We start from the raw sequence: 21,254 nt of genomic DNA on the forward strand, positions 1-21,254 counted from the left end.
TCTCCCTGTCTCTAAACCCTCCTGCTTTCTGTGCTTTTAAATTTAATTAGCGTGAAAGAAGCCAACTGTAAGGGTGTCTTCTGGTTTGCAGCTTGCAAATGTCCATTAATGGCAGAGATGCCAGGAAGGCTCAGGAGACATGGTGAGATAGTGGTCTGGGCAGCGGCAGTGGGGAGCGAGGCCACTTTGATCAGTTGGCCCTGCATCTGGTTTTTATCAGCACTGAGCCCACTTTGGGGACTGAAGGCTCATTAACAGACCCTGTGTACACGGCTTAGATAAACTCCAAGCGCGTCCCAGGCTTTGCAGCTCACTCAGTGCCTCGCACACAGAGGCACATTATTTCACCCTGGCAGCCCGCACTCTGCTGTGGTTTCTTATATAAGGGAGGCCGTTGTGCTTGGACTGCCGGCTTACCTCAGCATTGCCATTTTACACCATGCCTTCTCCCGCAGTCATTGGCCACCCTGTCCCTTCCTGCCTCAGGGTAGCATTAACTGGGGAGGGGCGTTTTCTGGATCTTTTTGATGTGCCATCTCTCCTACCGCCAAGCCCAGTTATGGAGACCCAGAGGCCCTTTCTCTAGGTGGTCTCTGAGACACTGTCAAGGATGACAGCCTTGTGAGAGGTCTTTGGTGTTTTATTTGTAGAGACACTTTAAGAGATGTTGGAACCTGGAGCTTCTCTGCTGAGTTATAAACCAGCTGCCACCATCGATTTTCATTCCAAGCTCAGTTTTGGCACTAGCCAAAGGTCCTTACCCAAGGAGTTTTAAAACAGTGCTTCTCAAACTGTCTGTGAAGAACCAGCCCTTTTTCCCCCGTTTTCTTTGTTTTAGTTACAGACCCTTACTTTTGCGCTCTATTAAATGAGACAAATCTATTGATTGCACACTTCAGTGTGGCAGTGTCAGGTTCCTACAAAAGCTTCCAAGTGCTCAGAAGCTTCTGTACTTTTCTGGTGGCCGAACAGTGACAGTTTGGGCCCTGGACCATACTTTTCAGTAGCACCATTTAAAAGGATTATACTGGGAGAATCTGCGCCTTTTTGTTGAATAGGGTTTAGTTTTTGATGTACATGCTTAAGTAATACCAAGTAGGACATGTTTCTGACTTCATCATCATCACCTCAAAGCAAAAGCCTTATTTCCAAAGATTCTGTTATTGTTGGGGCTGGCTCATGAGATGTTCTCAACCAATTACATGTATGTATTCATATGTAATAATGAATTTTCTTTTTTATTAAACTTTCGTGAGCGCTCCCTCAAGAGCAGGGATAGTTGTGTCCACTTTTGTAACCCTAGCCAGCACCTAGCATAGTTGCTTGGCTTCTAGGGAGATGGAACAGGAACTGTTTGTTGAATGACATGATTTCATTCTCAGTAGCCCTTAAATTTTTTTTTTTGGGGGGGGGAATGGGGAATAGAAGGAAGAATAAGAACAACACCAAACAGCCAGATTTAACCATTGGTGCTTGTTATGCACCTTGTGTATATTTTTTCCTGACCACTGATGATAGCCAGCACGTGCGAAATGTGTCCAGTATGCGGGGGAGTGCTAAGTTTTGTACTTGGGTTATTTCACCCAGTCTGCACAAGACTCTGAGTGGTAGCCACTTTTATCCTCATTTTGCAAAGGAGGGAACCTTAAGCCATTTCCCTGAGACCCCACATACATACATGTACACATTTACACACATCTCCCAAACTTTGGTGATCTTACGGTATGTACTTCTAAATTTTATTTGTTTATTGTAAAATATTTTAACCATGCAAGTAAGAATGGATGACACTTTAGATTTAATGTAAAATAATATGTTTATGTAATTTTAAAATTATTTTGATTATCTTATGTGTTATTTCTTATTTGCTTTTTCTATCCGCTATCCTGTAAACATCTGAACAAGTCAATATAATATATAATGTTATTTTAAATGACTGAATACCCATTATAGAAATAACATCATTTACTTTATTAACCCTCCAGTGTGGGACATTTAGATTGTTTCTAGTTTTCTGTAACATTTCTGCAATAAAGTGTGGCAGATAACTAAATCTTTGACACACTTGCAGCTAAATCTTTGACACATAATTATTTCCTTAGGGTGTGTCCTAGAAGCAGAGTTGTTGAGTTACAGGGTATTCACATAGGAAAAGGTTTTTGACCACACTGTCAAACTGTCCTTTGGAAAGAGTATACCATTTTTGCTCTCACTAACCTTTTTTTAAAGAGTGACTATTTATCTGGAAAATCCTGCATGTGTAAAATGTTAAATTTTTTTTTTTACTTTTTATTGATTTTATTGGGGTGACATTGGTTAATAAAATTATATAGGTTCCAGGTGTGTACAGGTCTCTAATACGTCATCTGTATATTGTGTGTTCACCACCCGAAGTCAAGTCTCCTTCCATCACCATTTATCCTTCACTTTACTTTCTCCTTCCGTTCCCCATCCCCCTTTCCCTCTGGTAATCACCATGCTGTTGTCTATATCCATGAGGTGTACTGTTTCACCTTTTTCAGCCAGTTCCTCAAGTCCCCTCCCCTCTGACAACTGTCAGTCTGTTCTCTATCAATGAATCTGTTTCTGTTTTCTTTGTTAGTTTATTTGTTCATTAGATTCCATGTATGAGTGAAATCATATGGTACTTGTCTTTCTCTGACTGGCTTATTTCACTTTGCATAATGCTCTCCAGGTCCATCCTTGCTGTCACAAAGGGCAAGATTTCCTTCCTTTTTTCTTTTTTTATAGCCAAGTAGTATTCTATTGTGTAAATGTACCACAACTTTTTTATCCACTCATCTACTGAAGGGCATTTGGGCTGCTTCCAAATCTTGCCCTAATGCTGCAGTGAACACAGGGGTGCGTATATTCTTTTGAATTAGTGTCTCAGGTTTCTTCAGATATATTCCCAGAAGTGGAATCACTGGGTCATAAAAACACATTTTTTTTATAGATACTATCTCTAGGAATTGTCTTGCCTCTCTGTGAAAGCATATCTTTTAATGTCGCCAACTTCCATTGAAGAACTTTAGAGATATTTCCAAGATACAGAAAATGGGATTGTTGAAGAAGGAGAAGAAAGACAGATTTAATTCAGATGCCTCAGTAGCTCCTACTGTGCCATCCTGTGCTTAAAGGGCATAAAGTGCTGGTTGTTGAGAGTTTTAAAAATGGAGTCAGTGTGCCAAGATTTAAAGGGAAGCTTAACATTTCAAGAAAGGTTCTTGGGGGAAGGACCGAGTTTAACACATTTCCTACCCAGTTTGCAAAGGACCTGCTGAAGCGATGAAACAGTGGGCCGAAGACGTGTTCCACTGCACCAGATTTCTGACTCAGAAAACAGTCCGAAAACATCCCTGCAGAGGATATAAATCTTACGGTTCACCCAGGACATGGCCAGAGCTTAGGGAATAGGATTTGGTTCAGTCATTGACTATAGGGGTGTAGAGTAAGAATATATGAGTTCCATTTAGTTTTACCTGTGGGAAATTGAATTCTACTTAGGCAGCTTTCAGAATATTCGAACACTTTCAGTGTGTTTTTCTGAAGTTTAGATTTTGTCTCAGTAACCAGAAAGGCATCTTTTTGGTGGGGCAGAGGTGTGTAAGGGTGTTGGCCTGACTTTGTTTTCTAAGGAGAGAATATTTTTGGAATGAGGGTTGGGTTTACTAATGACCAGTGCCTGTGTTAATGTAAGTGAACAAAATAATAAATAATGCAAGTTAATAATGCTGTCATGAAGATGGGATTTTCGATATGTAAATTTGTAAGGGCCATGTAAAGAAACCATCTATGCTACTAACCTGCACCCCTCACTCAGCTTTAATCCTTTTCCAGCTTAATCCTACACTTGGTGAAACTGACTCTGTTCAAACATAGGGGAGTCTGATGAAGAGGTATGTTGATCAGGATTGTTGAATACAAACCGTAATGGCAGGTCATTGAGAATTAATTCCTGGAAGACCTTTTAGGGAACCTTTCCAAGAAAATGTGGTTCAGGTGACCAGAGAGTGTCTTTTCAGGATAACACAGGAGAGAAATGGTTGCACGTCATCCCAATAATGCGATTGAAACTTTTAGCCTTTACCCTTTGAATGATGGTGATGGTGAAGGATTGGGGCGTGTACATGGAAGATGCACAACTGAGTAAAGGACAGTTACAATCGTGCAGAGCAAAGGTAATTTAGGTTTCCAAAAGTGTCTGAGATTAATTGAATTTGGAGACTACTTTTAAGTACTTTCAGATACAAAGACCCTGTGTAGTCTATGGTCAAACTGAATGTTACTCATTGAAGGCCAAGGAGCAATGTGTTGGGAAGGGACCTGAATCAGGCTTGATGCTTTGAACACTGTTTCTGAGAGCATATCAAAGACAGCTATTCAGTGGGAGAGGATGTGACCCACGTGACCAGAATGCAGTACTGAGACCCATGGGTAGTGTGATTGAAAAGCCCTTTAATCTCAGCAGGAAGAAGATACTTATAAGGGACAGAAACCTAACCCCTGACAGGGATGTGCTGATGAAAGGTCTCTGCTAGTATCACTTTCTTGGCACCAGGAGACAAAACCAAGACAGTTGGAAGGCTTAATCTATGTGGGTCAGCAGGTAGTGAGGAGAAATGAGAATCAGAAGGCTCGTTTCATTGACAATAGAATTGACCGACTGTGCTGCATGAATGAAGGGAAGAGATTTGTATGAATTCTGAGGAGCCGTGCAGGTAAGGGAGGAGTTGAGAGTTCTCTAAGAAAAGCAGCTAGGCCAGGTCATGGACGAGGGAGGACCCACATGGACATTTAATCTGAGCAGGAGTCCAATTTTTAAAGGAAAAAATGTAGATATCAAAAAGGTAATGGAAGAAAGGTCTTATTTCTCTGGTAACTATTTTTCTAGCTAAGCCAATTGAGAGAGGGGGTTCATAGAAGGACCCTGAGATTTGCTGGACAATGGCAGTCCCTGAAAGAGAGGCTTTCATTTCTAGGATCAGCTGGGATCAAAGATGGGATGGACAGATCTCATCTAGGCTTGGAAAGAGCTGCTGTAACTCTTGAATATAAGTAAAGAGGACTTCACACCGATTCCTTTCCTCGCAGTGTATGTGGGAACACTGCTGTGTCAATTAAAGGCATTTATTTCATCAGATTCCAAGTATTACACCATCTTCAAATGAAAATATTAGCCGAAGTGTAGCCACTTTTCAAAACCGAAGTTTTCTCCTTGCCTCAAATGAACTATAAAAGAAGTCAAAAGTAGAATCTACCTATCAAATGAAAGTTGTGACAAAAGAATTGTTAGAATAAAGAAAAAGTTCCTTAAGTGTCTTTTATCTCCAATTGTTACAATAAATATTTTGTCTTCACAAAGGGGGTAGACCCATCCGCATGTTATGGACAGTTTTCCAAATAGTGGCCTCCAAATGAGCAAACTAATTTAATTGGTGCTTTGTGCCACCAAATTGCCAAGGAAAGGAATTCTGAGGTGTTCTTAGCTAAGTAAGTTTATTAGAAGCAAACATTGTGGCTGTTTCCTGCCATTGCCTCAAGAAGCTTCCATATTTCAGTATTTACCCTTAAGCCAAGTGTCTTTCTCAAGACTTTCCTCATTTCCAGATTCAGATGAATACAGAGGGTTTCAGATTTGCTTCTCCATTCCTGAGCAGGCAGGAGGAGTTTGGAGAGCTGGTGTGAAGCCACAGCATATTACTGGCCTGCCTTTCCTGCCCAAAGGTCGCTTCCAGATCTCCATAGATGGGACATTAGCCTCTTGAGCTGGCAAGATCTGTTACTCTTTTGTCCTTGTGTTAGAGGGACATCCATGGGAAGAAGATCTTTAACTTTACCCATTATGCATTTCATCTGGTCACTTCTACCAGAGGATTCTGTCGTTTTAATGAAATCCTGAATGAAGTGTGAGGCTCTTCCTTTCGCAGTGGGAGGAACCAAGGCACCTGGGTCAAGTCACCAGTATCCACTTGAACCAGAACCTTGAGCAAGAATACCCAGTAGAGCCCTGGCTGGTGTGGCTCAGTGGGCTGAGCATGGTCCCACAGACCAAAAGGTCATGATTCAATTCCTGGTCAGAGCACTTGCCTGGGTTGCAGGCCAGGTCCCTGGCTGGGAGCATGTGGGAGGCAATATTTCTTTCCCTCTCTTTCTCCATCCCTTCCCCTCTCTCTAAAAGTAAATAAGTAAAATCTGCCCCCCCCCCCAAAAAAAAGATTTCACTTATTTACTTTTAGAGAGATTTTACTTACTTACTTTTAGAGAGAGGGGAAGGGAGGGAGAGAAACATCAATGTGTGGTTGCCTCTCATGCACCCTGTACTGGGGACCTGGCCTGCAACCCAGGCATGTGCCCTGACTGGGAATCGAACTAGCTACCCTTTGGTTCGCAGGCTGGCACTCAATCCACTGAGCCACACCAGCCAGGGCTAAAATCTTTTTTAAAATACTGTAAAAAGAATGCCCAAGAGAGAAAATACTCTCAAGCATAATTCTTGGTATCCTCAACCCAGGAGTTGATCCCTTGTGAGGGATGGGAGTGCAGAACCCCTGGCCCACACTGCTGCCAGTGGTGTGAAGTGTGCCACCCCTTCCAGTAGATCATATGTGGGCAGAGGGCTGTAATCAAAACAGAGCCTGGAAATGCACACAGTGGACTCATTATAATTCCTCCCCCGTCGTCCCGATTCTGCAGGGCTCCCCATCTGGAGTCCGGTGCTAGGGAAAGCTGTTTACTTGGAGGTGGGGCCAGGAAAGCAGCTGGCACCTGCCTGCTGGGTAGTAAGTTCCCATAAATTCCACTTGACCTTCTCTTTCCTCCTTTCTATCTTTCTTTCGCTCAGCATGACATGGTGGTAAAACTCATAGACTAGAGAATCAGAGCTGAGTTTGAATGCCACGTAAGAGTTACCTAGCTTTTCTGAGCCTCGGTTTCCTCAGTGGTGATGGCATTTCTCACCTTAAAGGGTGGAGGCAAGGACTGCGTGAGGTAAAATGAGCCATGGCTCATTGTAGATGCTCAGTGGGTGAGTGATGGTGCCCCTCTTCCCTTCCCTGTCTAAAAGACCTCATGCCTCTATCTGAACTAGGCTCAGAGGGGCTGAGCAGTGCAGTCATCCTGGTTTAAATGAAAAAATGGTATTGAATAAAGCTACTGTCTACCAGAGTAGACACACCAGGCTTCATAAGAGAAGTTAGGACTCTTATTTCAGCGTGTAGTCAGCTCCACTATAACGTGTGCTCCTGAAAATCAGCAGGCTATACAAAATCGCACAAAAACCGCAGGGCTTATGGGGAACAATGGGTTAGGGGCATACACTCAAAAAATTGGCAGTGACTCATACAAAAATTAGAAACCGAATAGTGATGGTTGTACAGTTTTACATGTTAAATGGTGGAGATATGTAACATTACAATAAACATGGCAGTTTCCATGAGAAGACCTGAACTTTGCTTGTGGAAGCAGATGTCGGAAGGGTTGGAGTTTGTTGGTGTTGTCCTGAAGTTGTGTAAGGAGTGTTATCGGAAATCAGATGGGAGTTGTACTGCCAGATGGGGGTGGTGTATAACATGGTAAACTGAGGTAACTGGTAGATGTGTGAGTTTTGTATTCCTATGTGACTGGGTTCGGTTGGGGGAAGTCTTCTGTGTTCATCTAGTGTTTCTTAAAGGCAAAAATCATGCATAAGCAAACACAAAGTTTGCATTATTCTCAAATTGTTCCAATTATCAGTCACATTGGAATAGATATGCATTTTCAAAACAACTGTTTCAACAAAACCAACTGTACCAGCTACCTGGAAAAGGTCACCTTCCCCTAAGCAGTACCCTAAAGACAAGTAAATAAAATCAGTGTAGCCCTGGCTGGTGTGGCTCAGTGGATTGAACGTGGGCCTGTGAATCAAGGGGTTAACAGTTCGATTCCCACTGAGGACACATGCCTGGGTTGCAGGCCAGGTCCCCAGGAGGGGGCGCATGAGAGGCAACCGCACATTGATGTTTCTCTCTCCTTCCTTTCCCCTGTCTCTAAAAATAAATAAATCTTTAAAAAAATCAATGTAAAACATAAAAACTAATGGGACCATTAACATATTTTATAAAGTAATTATTTTATAAATATTAATTTTTTGCCCTAGCCAGGAGGCTCACTTGATTAGAGCATCATCCCAGGCACCAAAAGGTTGTGGGTTTGATCCCTGGTCAGAGCACATACCTGGGTTAATTGAGCACGTACAGGCTCAACTCCTGGTTGGGGTGCATATGGGAGGCAGCCGATCAATGTTTCTCTCTCTCCCCCTCTCTTTTTCTCCCCCACCCCTTCCTCTCTCTAAAATCAATGAAAATATCCTTGGGTGAGGATTATAAATACATACATACATACATACAATGTTTGCATTCTTTATATAGCGGTTATTGTATTCTGGATAAGTGGAGTAATGATCAGACTGGTGAGTGTGGGAATAATTGGGAGTGTGGGGATGGGTGTCCTTGGCTGTATTTTGTAGTGATTTTGCTTGTAGGTTACCTCTTTAGATCATCAGCTACCTTGTTCTCGGTTAGCACAGATGAGCCACCCTCTGTGCCCTGATCTCGTGTTAACGGACGCATAGACTTACAGGGAAAGCAGTCAATAAACAACATGGGTACAGTGCAGTCAGTAAATGGTATGCTGTGCTTCTTTGAGTCATCCTGATCTCTTTTTAAAGGTCCTCTGTAAATGGATCCTGTATTTTAAAAAGGAATGTAATCGTGGATATATATGATGCTAGGAGAACAGTGGTAATCGTATACATTGTGATGTTAAAAGGTAGTGTAGCTAAAAAGGCTACGGAGTTATCCATAGATCAATTTTAGGAGAGGTGTGTGAACCACAGAAATCGTAAACAAACTTTTGTTGGTGAGTGCATTTTGGAAGGAAACCGACCTCAGCTTTTATCATATTCCTAAATGGATCTTTGATCTCGAAATGGGCAAGAAACATTGATTTAGAAAAATCCATGGAATTTTCATATGGGTCATTTAGGGGAACTTAGAGCAATTGATGGCATATGCTAGTACTGTGAGTCCATAAAGGGGAGCTGTTATAGTTTTCTCAGGAAGCATTCCAGGGAGGGGCCCACTGTTGGTGACAACATGGAGCTGGTTTGACCAGTGGGTTGAGATGGGCATGTCATCTTTAATGTTTCCTCTCAAATTAGCCACCTCAGTAGTGAAGAAATCCCTTCCAAACACGGGCTTACTGCCTTTCAGCTGTGTATCTCATGCTTCCCTTGACTTTATTTTTCAGATGGGAACAACGAGAGTTGCCCAATGGCCGTGTCTATTATGTTGACCACAATACCAAGACCACCACCTGGGAACGGCCCCTTCCTCCAGGGTAAGGCACGGACCGACAAGCTTTAAGACTCTAGAACTGGCACCAAGATCACCCAGTGGTTCCCTGACCAGAGGAATTCTGATAGTTGGATGTTGTCCCACAAAGTGAAAGGTCACTGGTTTGATTCCCAGTCAGGGCAGATGCCTGGGATGTGAGTTCAGTCGCTGGTTGTGGCACATGTGAGAGGCAGCCAATCAATGTTTCTCTTTCACATTGATGTTTCTTTCCCTTTCTCTCTCCCTTCCCCTCTCTCTTAAAAAAAAAAAAAAAAGACACATCCAGTGGCTTCTCTACCACTAACTGCTATAGCCTCCTTTTTATTTGCCCCTACTCTCTTCTTTCTCTCTCTCTTTTTCCCCTCCTCCCTTGCTCTTCCCCTTCTAAATTCCTTCCTCTCTGTTCCTATTTTCCCTTCTCCTCTCATGCATTGTATTGGCCATGGCTGATGGCCATGGGCTTTATTAAGTGGTTTACAGAGCTACTATGGCTGTTGGATCCTGGAGGAAGGAGGGCTGGGGAGGTGTCCTGGGCCATAACTGTCTCAGTGCCCTCAGTCATTTCACCTACAGAGATACCCTATTAGGGCCAGGTTTTCAGTCTCTTTCTACAGAAGTAGCAAAGTACAGGGACAATTTATCCTGGGTCCATTGATTGCTTTTCCTATTCATTTACCTTAGTTTTACTCTTATTTCTTAAGACATACTAGGATTTTCAGAGCATCTCTGTGAGAACATTGGGCATGGGGAGGCCAAGATAGTAAGAGTGGTGGTGAATCTCACAGTACCCTGAGCCCCACCAGCCCATGAAGATAGTGTGCTTCTTGCTCAACTGAGCTTTGAAAGAATGCAGCTTATGTTCTTCAAAACCAGAGGATAAGTGAGGCTTCCAAGTGAGAGAAGACTATCCAAGTTCAAGGAGAAGAGGATTGGTTCCTTCTCTGCTAGGGACAGGATGATCTTTCTACATGTGTCTGCCTGTCCTTAGAGATTTCAAAAGGGAATGTATTCTGCTCTCAGGAAAGAATCACCTCCCAGTCAAGCAGCCACAAAGGGCTCCTGCATAAAATATGAACAGTTGTCCCCCCTCCACTTGTGGAGGGAGAGGAAGTCAGAGGTGGGGGAGCCCCTGTGCTTCGTTTGGCTCAGTGGGCAGGCGTGTGCCAGGTAAATACCACCTTGCCTTCTGTCCTGCAAGTTTCCTTGGACGGGCTGCTCTTAGTTCATTTTCCAGTAGAATGCTTGTGTTTTCTTTTTTTTTCTTATCCTTCTGGAAATGAAATTCATAATCTGTCATCTTTAGTCTTCACTCTGTTTTCTACTTTGACTTTAAGTCCAGTGAAGTTACTGAAGTTAAACATTGATTTCTTAGGGAAAAAAAACTAAACATTTTATTGAGGAAATTATTATATTATTATGGAAACTTTCACATATGCACAAAGCAGAGAAAAGCCCCATATATTCAACATTTAGCTTCAATAATTATCAGCTCATAGCCAGTCTTGCTTTATCTATACCAGGGCTTGGAAAACTATGGGCCTGTGGACAAAATTCAGCCCTCCATTTATTTTTACAAATAAAGTTTTATTGGGACACAGTCATACTAATTTGTTTACTTACTGCTTATGGCTGCATTTGTGCTCAATGGCAGAGCTGAGTAATTGTGACAGATTGTAGCTCACAAAGCCTGAAATACAGGAGTGTGCAAAAGTAGGTTTCTAGTTGTGAGTATATGAAACATAGAGTTTATTCTTGTGTTATTATTTATTAATAATTGTATTATTTATTTGTATTATACCTGTAAACCTACTTTACTGTATTTACTTTGTGTCCCTTTGTGGAAAATAGTTGCTACCTCCTGATTTGTAATCCTTACCCACTCTTCCCCCACCACCATCTGGGATTATTTTGAAGCAAATCCCAGACATCATGTCATTTTATCCATATTTTGTATATATTTCTTTAAAAAGTTACCTTATTTAAAATAAAACCACTATAGCCATGGCTGGGTAGCTCACTTGGTTAGAGCATCATCCTGATGTGCCAAGTTGCAGGTTCAATCCTCAGTGAAGGCACATGCGAGAGTTAACCAATGAATGCATGAATAAGTGGAACGACCAATTGATGTCTGTCTGTCTGTCTGTCTGTCTGTCTCCCCCTTCCTCTCTGTCTAAAATCAATAAATTAAGAATTAAATTAAAAAATAAAATAAAGCCACTGTATTGTTACCAGTATTTCCTTGCTATCATCAGAGACCCAGTCTGTAGTCAAATTTCTCCAGTTGTCTTACAAATTAATCCTTGACTTTTAACAGGATGCATCGCACACTTGTACTTTGTGTATCTAACAGCACCTCTGTTTAAAAGCAGAGGTAACTCTGTAAGTGTGCTGGTTGCTGCCTCTTAACCTCTCTGGTCTATAAGCTATGTAGGCCTTGACCTGGTGAGCTTTTGGATGGAATCTAAATGAAGATATTTAATGGTATCTTATAAGGATGGCTGAGGTTTTACTCTTCTTTAAGGATTGAGATGGGACACTACATCCAGCTTTCTTATTTTCAGGATAGTTTTAATGTTTTATTGGGAGAGGACTCAACTCTACACCCCACATAACCTATTAGCCCAGACCTGTGAGTCCCTGGCATGCACTTCTGCCATGTAACAGGGAACCCGGAGAGAACAGAATGCTTAAGCTTTCATTGCTAGTCGATGGGAGAAGTTCCACCCAGGGAATTATTACTGTGGTGTGAAACTACAGATAATCTCAGCAGACCAAGTCACCAAGGGATGAGGTTGAGCCAACGGATTCAGTTCATCATGGCCACCTCCTTCTCTCAGACCCCTGGGACACTGGTTGGATGATGAGTTATCTATCCGGGAGCAAAAAATACTGGCCCTGGAACTAAGGATAATTTGCTCTTTAGTTACTGTTAGACGGTGCTCAGAGCAGAGGTGAGGGGGGAGAGTGACCATCACAGAGCACAGGGTTGGGGAGGCCTCACAGAGGGAGGCGGATCAAACTTGGTCTTGCAGGAGAGGCTGGAGGTGGACTTAAACAAGAAGGGGAAGGTGATCCAGGTTGGGGTCCAGTGTGATTGCGAAAGGTATGGTTAAGGAATGATGTGTGGAGCAGTTTTGTTGGAGTGGAAGGTTTGTGTAAAACAGATGCTCAAAGTGTGTCCAACAAAGCTCGTGGATGTTGTGGAGATGCCCCTAGAACTGAAGAGTGTGAAAGGGGTCACTGGGCCTCCAGCCACTGCTCTGTGGCTGTGATTCCACATAAGGTTTCATCGGATGTCAAGGGTGAGATTACGCTGCTCAGAAGTTTTTAGTACGGGGGACTTCTACTTACCATGAGGATTGAACATATGTTCATTTCTATTCCTTCCTGAAAACTCACCAAAATGGCAATAAAAGCATTAAAAAAGTTATAAACCATCAGTGATAAAGGAATGGAAGAGGAGAAGAAGCATACGGGAAATGTTAGCAAAAGTTTAGTTGCTGATAGATAAATGGCAGAGCTGAGAAAGCTGAAACCCAAGCCTGCAGTGTGGAGTGTCCGCCAGGAAGCCAGCTGATTCTCACCATGGAGCCCTGGAAAGCCTCAGCCATGGGAGACTTGGGGAAGGGGGTATGCCTGTGTGTAATAACACCAGAAACCTGAAGTCGAGTTTTAAAATTTGTGCAGTTACAAGTTAGATTCCTTGGTTGTCAACTCTCATTCCCATCCCTCTGCCACATGTGTGTGTACACATATACACACCTGCACACACGTTCACACATGCATACCTCAACACAGCCTTGTGGCTGCTGCTGGCTGGAGAAGCTGAGCAGAGCAGAGTCTGCCTAGGGGACAGAGCTACAGCTGAAGGCAGGGATGAACTCAGAAAAAAGAGAAGTAGGGATTCTGTTCCCAGGCTAAAAATGGGAGAGGGTTTTTTTTTTTTTTTTTTTCCTGGGGAAAGTGACCAGTCTAAGGGAAAAGAGCTACAGATTGTGTTATTTAGGGATCTTCTGATTAAACAACTGAGTGAAGCCACTGGTTGGCCAGCTCCCACCTGGGCACACAGAGCTTGCAGCCCCTGTGTACTGGCTCACTTTTAAATGTGAATGAACAGCAGACAAAGAAAGAGGGACTTGGTGAAAACAATGTAGGGAGTGGAAAAAATACTTCAAAAAGTAAAACCAAATTATAATTTATATCCTCAAAGATTTGGGAGAAAATATGGCATCTGTGAAACAAGAACAGGAGACCATAAAACAAACCATGTAGGAAAAACAAGAGCTTTTAGAAAGTAATATATATGAGACAGCAGAAATTTGAAAGTTCAATAGGATTGAAAGATAAAGTTGGAGTTGAAATTGGAAGTTGAGTCTAGGAGATCCAACATCTGAACAGTAGTTCTAGCAAGAAAGAAAAGAGAACTAGAGTGTAGGAAATTATCAAAGAAAGAATAAAAGGAGGCTGACAGAACTGAAAGATGGAGTATCCACATTCAAAGGGCCCATCGAATTCTGAGCCCAGAGAATGAACAAAGAACCATCCCAAGGCATATCCTATTGGAATTTCAGAATGCCAAGAGAACACCTCGAAAGCTTCTAGAGCAAACAAACTGGGTACATATCAAGGATCAGGAATCAAGAATGTCATCCTTCCTCTCAACAGTGTGACCCTTACAAATCTGGTGAAAAATTATTTCCTGCCTAGAAATCAAGTTTTAGTTATTTTTACACGGAAGTGTGAGAGTTGAAATAAAGGCACCTTCAGACAGAATTTCAAAAAACTAGCTTTGGTGCATTCTTTCTCAGAAGCTACTACATGATTTACCCCACCAGATAAGAGGAAACCAAGAAAGAGGTCACGAGATGAGGGCACAGGGGACTCATTCAGAGGCCAGAGAGGTTCCCAAGAGGAAGGTGCAGGAAGATAACTCAGGGCAATAATGTAGAGCAGGCCTGGAGGACACCTGTGTGCATGCCGGACGAAGGCTTCCGGGAGAGATGTGACACTGAGAGGCCACCTGCCCTGTCAGAATCTCAGGGTGCATTAGTGACAGCCTCCGGAAAACCATGGAACACAAGACAAGGCAGTTCTTAATTCCACGGGGAAAAATGTTGTAAAGTAAGGAAATGTATTTATAGTATTCTACAAAGTCATAATTCAAACTCTGAATATTGATTTGAAGATTTTCTATTTGGGAGGGTGAGGCCAGAGAGGGCTTTGTGCGCATTAGGGGGTGGAATACAATAACTAAATCCTCGTTTATAGTGGAAGGTCCATAAGTAACATCTGAACAGCAGAAGTCCAGAAATCATGGAATAAGCTTGTTATTTAGAAATGCGGATATAGGTAGTAGCAGAAGAAGCAGGCAAGAGTTGAAAGTGGTTGCTTCTGGGGAGCAGGAATCAGCACTGAGGAGAGGTAGGGCAGGAGACACTATTTTTCTTTATATACCCCTATAGTACCTTTGTTTTAAAAAAATATGTGTGTATATACATGTATGCATACACACATGTGATTTCTTTGATAAAAAATAAAATAAAAATCATTGGTTGAAAGGATTTATGATAAAGGTGGGAAGGTTCCAGATTATTGTGAGTCTTGACTACTAACTAAACAGCATTGACTTGAGGGCAGTGGGGACTCAGGTGAAGTTTTGAATGGAAGCATGACATAAGGGGTCAGCTTGGTATGGTTCTCCTGATGGCAGTTGATAGGTTGGACCAGGTGGGGAGGTTAGTTCTGTGATAGTTGGATATAGAAATGCAAGTCAAGGGCAGAGAGACAACAAAATAGGAAGCTCTTGGGCCGCTTGGTTTATTGACAGCAGAAAAGGAAGAGTCCGGAGTGATGGTGTGGTTTTACCCTGGGAGGAGGACTGACCTAAAAGAAGCCTGGGAAAGACTTCTTTTCATCCAATTCCTTTTTCTCAGGTTTAGGGAGAGAGCTGTGATGTTTAGTTTAATCCAAAGTGACAGCAGGTCATGAAGCCATGGCAGTCTCATAGGTGGAATCCAGACAGAATCTGGGAACTAGCCATGATGCTGGGAGTTGCTTGCAGAGAAGCTGTATCTAGGGAGGTTTTGAGTTGAAAAGAATCATTGATGTGGTCACAACGAAAGTCAACGAAAGTTTAGTCAGTCTAATGCTGAAAATTGAGGAGGATCCAAACTGAAGGATGATAGTTACTGGGGTAGATAAGAATTCAGAGAAGATGAAATGAGATGGTAGTCAGGGAACGAAGATACTCCAACGGTTTGGAATCATACAGTACAAATCTGTATTCGGTTCTCTCTGCAGTGGGCTAATGCTAGTTTCTTCAGTGATGCTTCTTTTTGAAACCCCTTTCTTCTCCACCCTTCCATACTTAGAATGGAAAATTTCAAGCATACACCAAATTTGAGAGAATAACACAATGAATCCCTTTTAACCCTTACCTGCTTCTAACAATAACATTTTGTTTCATCAGATCTCCCAGGAAAGAGGGCCAATGAATTTTAAAGCAAATCCCAGATATCATATCCTTTGATCCATGAATACGTCACATATATCTCCAATGGATTCGGTGTTTTTTTTTTTAATAACCAAAATACTGTTACCCCACACAACGAAATTATCATTATTTCCTAATTTTGTATTATACCCAGTCCACATGTCATTTTTCCCAGTTGTCTGACAAGACAACTTGTTTTTATACTTGATCTGTTTGAATCAGATCCAAACTCAAGATCTCAAAACATTGCTTTTGGCTGATATGTCTCGTAAGTCTCTCAACCAATAAGTTCCTCCACCCTTTCGTATTTTTTTCAGGCCATTTATTTGTTGAAGATCAGATGGGCATTTGTCTTGTAGTTTCTCATAGTCTGGACTTGACCAATTGTGACCTTGTGGTGGTGTGTAATATGCTTCTCTATCTCTCATCTTTCCTGTAAGCTGGTAGTTAGATATGGAGGCTTGATTAGATTTAAAATTGACATATTAAGATAATTTGCATACAGCAAAATATACAGATCTCAGGTGTACTGTTTGCTCAGTTTTGACAATGCGTATGCTCGTGTAACCCACACCCCATCAAAATGTAAAACATTTGCATCATCCTATGAAGGCCCCTCTCTTACTTTCTTTGATCACTTCCTTGTACATGTGAAAGTGCAGTTAAATCTATGAAGCACGGCTGAGGTTTGTACCATCTACTCCAGCCCTTCCTTGCCCATGGGTGTTTTAGGACCAACTTTGGATAGTTGGTTACTCACCAAAGACAATGTGGAGATTCTTGCTATTATTTACACCAACCTTCCCATGAAGCATGTTTTCACTGGCACCTTATATCAGGATCATTTCAGTTGCCAGTGGAAAAATGTGGGATCCAAATCTAGGCTTAAACAGTGAAGTGAATGTATTGGCTCATGGAACAAAATTCTAGATGTAGGTGCTGGTTTCAAGTGAAGCCTGAACTGGGGGCTCAATGATATCACCAAGGGGCTGGATTTTTTTTTCCTTTTTTCTGCTCTGCCATCCACTGGGTCAACTTCCTATTGTATTTGGGTCCAAGATGCAAGCCAGTCGCTCCCAGGACTGCATGCTTTCTCAGTCATATCCGGCAAGAAAGAGAGACTGTTTTTCCAAGAATTCCTAGCAAAATTCCCAAGGTTCACTGAATGACCAGCGTTTGCCCACTTCTGGTCCAGTCAACAGTTCAGCTCGCAGGTTGAGTGTAGAGTCATCTTCCCTGGAACCATATAGATGGCCTAAATGGAAATCGGGAGCTCGTGGTAAGGAGGGATTGGTTTCTAAGGGTTCAGTCATCCACGGCTTCCAGGGGCATCCAACCCGCAGCACAAGGGCTGCATGTGGCCCGGGACGGCTATGAATGCAGCACAACAGTAATTCGTAAATTTCCTTAAAACTTTTTTTTTTGCTCATCAGTTTTTCTTAGTGTTTGTGTATTTAATGTGTGTTTTAAGACAACTCTTCTTCCTCCAGTGTGGCCCAGAGACACCAAAAGGTTGGATACCCCTGAAAACCCCAGAAGCCTCTGTGATTTGGGCCTGCCTTGCTGTGCTTCCCCGGAGCAGTCAAGCTCCTATGCCAGACGCCAGTTTACCCTCCTTTGGCCCGTCCTTGTCAGCCATCCTGAGATTTTGCTAGAATTTGAAGGGAGGGGTGAGGTGGTCACTATGTTCATGCTGAGCTTAATGTTTCCAGCTGGGAGAAACGCACGGACCCCCGAGGCAGGTTTTACTATGTGGACCACAACACTCGGACCACTACCTGGCAGCGCCCCACAGCAGAGTATGTGCGGAACTACGAGCAGTGGCAGTCGCAGCGGAATCAGCTCCAGGGCGCCATGCAGCACTTCAGCCAAAGATTCCTCTACCAGGTGAGGGGCAGAACGTGCAGCCTTGCATCGTCTCCACTGACCTGTTTGGTGAGCAGGGAAAATGTCAGTACTCTAACCCCGGAGATTTTACTCATCACAGTGAAATTCCTCAAACTCCAGTGTTTCTAACTTAGTAACTCAAGGCCCAGCGTCTGTGTCTAAGGACTCAGTACATCTGCAGCTAAATTTACCATCTTTCTTCCAGCACTGGATTTCTCTTCTGGCCCTTCCTTCCAAGTCCATTAACCCTGACTTGAAACCTGAAGGTCAGCTGTGACTTCTCCTGTAACTCAACTTTTTAAATCAGAGCAACCACACAGATTCTTCTCTTTTCATTGCTACTGTGTTTCTTTAGGTCTTTATTATCTGACAGATACCCCAGGATGGCCAGTGGGCCAAACTGGCCTATGCCTGATTTTGTAAATAAAGTTTTATTGGCACATAGACATGCCCTGTAGTTCAGCTATTGACTGTGGCTGCTTTCACACTATCATAGAAGAGTTAAGTAGTCACATCAGGGACTATCTAGCCCATAAAGCCTAAGATATTTACCGTCTGAACCCCTGACCTATATCAACTCCTGCTATCTGATTGCAGGTTTTCCTTTGCCCCTCCCAACTGAATGGTTAGGGCAGCTTCTGAATTGTTCTCTCTGCTAGCATTCTCTCTCCTCCAGTCCACACTGCCTGTTCCCACCAGAGCAGTCTTCAGATATCATTGTCATTTTATCATTTAAAAAAGATCACTCTGGAGGGTTTAAGGAAGGTGGGGGTTGCTCTACATTTATTACTGTCTTCTTTATTACTGGCTCAAAAACTTCTATGGTTGTTACTTACAGAATAGCATTTATATTTTCTACTCCAGGATTCAGAATGCTGTGGTCCCCAATTAACTGTCTAACTGTCTCCTGTACTATAAACCCTCTTAGCCCCCCCTTCCTGAGTCTCCATTCCATTAGAACCTCTACCGGTAACCTGGTAGCTGGGGGAGCCCATCCACATAGCCTCTTTGGCAGGAAGAGGGGTGATTCCCAACTTAGAACTCGGATTGCATTTTCTCGTAGCACCTTGAACGTGAAGCTTGGGATCTGCACAGGATGTGGTGGATTGGAGACTGGAAACTTTTTGAGCTGGTTCACAACGTTTAATCACTGTGATTAATCCACATTGTTTCTGTTTGAAATGAATTTTAACCCCACAATCCGTTTCTAAATCAGGTACTACCCTGGTTTGATGCTCAGAAAATCTCTTAATTCTATCTAATTAAGTAGAGTTCATTACCAGCTTTGCCTTCCTTTGCAACTCTTTCTCTGCTCTCCCAAAGCAGGAGCTCCACCATCAACCATAAGGCATGGTGGCATCTCCCTGGGCTGGCTTGTCCCTTCTTCTGTCTGTGGGGGCTGATTGCTCATCATATAGTGAGAAAACCAATGAGGACCTCAGTTTCCTTACTACGGATGAGCAGAAAGCACGATGTTTGTGACACTGAGTTGCTCCAACACAGAGCAGCTGTCACGGCCTTGAGGTCTACCGGGTGCAGCACTGCTTATGCTCCTGTGCCAGGCCTCCCACTCCCCAGCCCCTTTCACACAAACCTGGCATCCGTTTCTGGCCTGCTTCAAAATTAGCTGGGATCTGGTCATTTTCTGCATTTCAGAACTTGTTCTTGAGCTGGGCCCCGAAGACCTTACCTGCCATTTTCTCAGGTGGTTGTGGCTGCAAAACTGGGAAGGTCTGGCCATCTTTGTCCTTTGATTTTGAGGCAGGGACACATTTTAGGAGTCTCACATGGTTCTGTCTCCTTACTTACTCAGCTTCTCAAATTAAAAAAGAATCCATTAAAGGAATATTTTTTTTCTGTACCATGTACCAAGTAGGTTCTGTAGGTTGACTGAGACGTTTGGTGTGTGAGAGGGAAGATTCTGGAGTTCATGTTCACTTGGTCTTTTGGCACATTCACTTACCTGCCTCTCATTTTAGCAGCATCATTCTGGGCCTGCAGAGGAAGAACTTTGACTTGGAAGAATTTTGACTAGAAGTAAAAAATTAAGTGCTAAAAAATTTTCTCCCTGAGCACTCTAATATGGTTTTCTCAGCTTTGGTTGGGGATTCAGAAGGCTCTAGATAGAGGTGATGGCTCACTTTTCTCCCTGAAACAAAACGCATGCCGAAGAACCTGGTGGGATTCTTTTCTGTGTCAGCTTTCAATGTCTCTCTGTTGAATTACCTCCCCGCTGGTTTGGTTTGCCCCTCTTATTTGCTATGGTGCCGTGGCCTGGTTACAAGTAAGAAGAGTCGCTTTCATGGAGTTATTTTGGGGTTTGGCATTGGCCCAGGATTTGACTTAAGGGCTGATACTATACCCACAGCTTCCCCTCCTCCTCCTCCTCCTGCAGGGCTGAAAGCAAGACCTGTTCTTTGCTGTCCTGCAGAGAACACAAAATACAGTTCAAAATGGAAATCAAGGGAATCCCAGACTGCAGACTCCCACAATTCTTTCCTGCTGTCTTCCTCAACACATACCTTTTTCAATCTGTTATTGTGTCCTCATTTCTGATATGGTTTCCTTTCCTAACCACCTCTGACCCCCCGTGCCTTTGTTGCTTGTGATTGTAATGGATACACTTGTGTTCACCTGTGCACTTTCACTCTGCCCTCTGTTTTGGGTTCCCACTGTGGTCCACCGAGGATGCCCGGCCCAGCTGTGCACATTGTGTATTGCGACAGGACCCATCTCAAGCTACTACTATTTCTGTGATACCTTTTCCTTTACTCCCACTTTGATTCTCTCCTAATAACTGAAGGAGCTATCTAGTGTCGGCAGGACTGCAGCAAATCATTCCACGGCTGCTATTGTGAGGACGCCAAATTGCATTATCCAGAAGTAGACAACTTGGTTCTTACTCTGAAGTTGGCCCCACTGGATTGAATTCTCAAGCACCTGGGTTCTGTTCTGCACCTACCGGGTATATCCTTTAAAAAAAGGGAGTCTGCCTTCCACACTGTAACCTTTATGCCCTTCCCAGAGCCTTTCTTGCCCTCAGTTGTATTTACTAGACATTCTTCATTTCTGAGTTTGTATCTTAAAATATTACTGGAACTTAGTGCTTAGTCCCTGAGGGACTTGAACTCACATGGGCTGTCTGGCTCATGGCCGGTAACCCAGATCTCCCAACCCAGGGACACCTACCAAAAAAATTATTCAACAGTGTTCCTTTCTTTTCCTAGTAATAAAGGAAACTGTCTTGTCTCTTAGAGTCACCTGCATGTCCTAGGATCTCTCTGCTGACTGTAATCCCTCCATGCCCTTTTCTCTGTGCTGTTCCGACTTTGTGCCAGGTAACACTTGGGATCTCTCATTGCAAGGGAATGTGGTTGCAGAGAAGGGGCAGTTGGTTGGCTCATTAGAGATGTGGGGTTTTCTGGCCATAATGCATAGCTTTTATTTTTGTTTCTCCTTGGCTTCTGTCAACTTTCTTTTCTTGTTTTTCAAGTTGTACT

General features: G+C 43.0%; 1 protein-coding gene across 2 annotated transcripts in view; it reads left to right on the plus strand.

Annotated features, from left to right (window-relative positions):
• WWP2 (WW domain containing E3 ubiquitin protein ligase 2) overlaps positions 1–21,254 on the plus strand; it is a 148,239-nt gene that overhangs the window by 108,635 nt on the left and 18,350 nt on the right. For both annotated transcript variants that reach the window (XM_024556137.4, XM_024556138.4), the window contains exons 9-10: positions 9,289–9,378; positions 17,580–17,754. In XM_024556137.4, the coding sequence (XP_024411905.1) occupies positions 9,289–9,378; positions 17,580–17,754 (265 nt within the window). The remainder of the gene's footprint in view (positions 1–9,288; positions 9,379–17,579; positions 17,755–21,254) is intronic.

The sequence above is a fragment of the Desmodus rotundus genome, chromosome 12 (assembly GCF_022682495.2).
Source record: "Desmodus rotundus isolate HL8 chromosome 12, HLdesRot8A.1, whole genome shotgun sequence".
NCBI classification, from domain to species: Eukaryota; Metazoa; Chordata; class Mammalia; order Chiroptera; family Phyllostomidae; genus Desmodus; species Desmodus rotundus.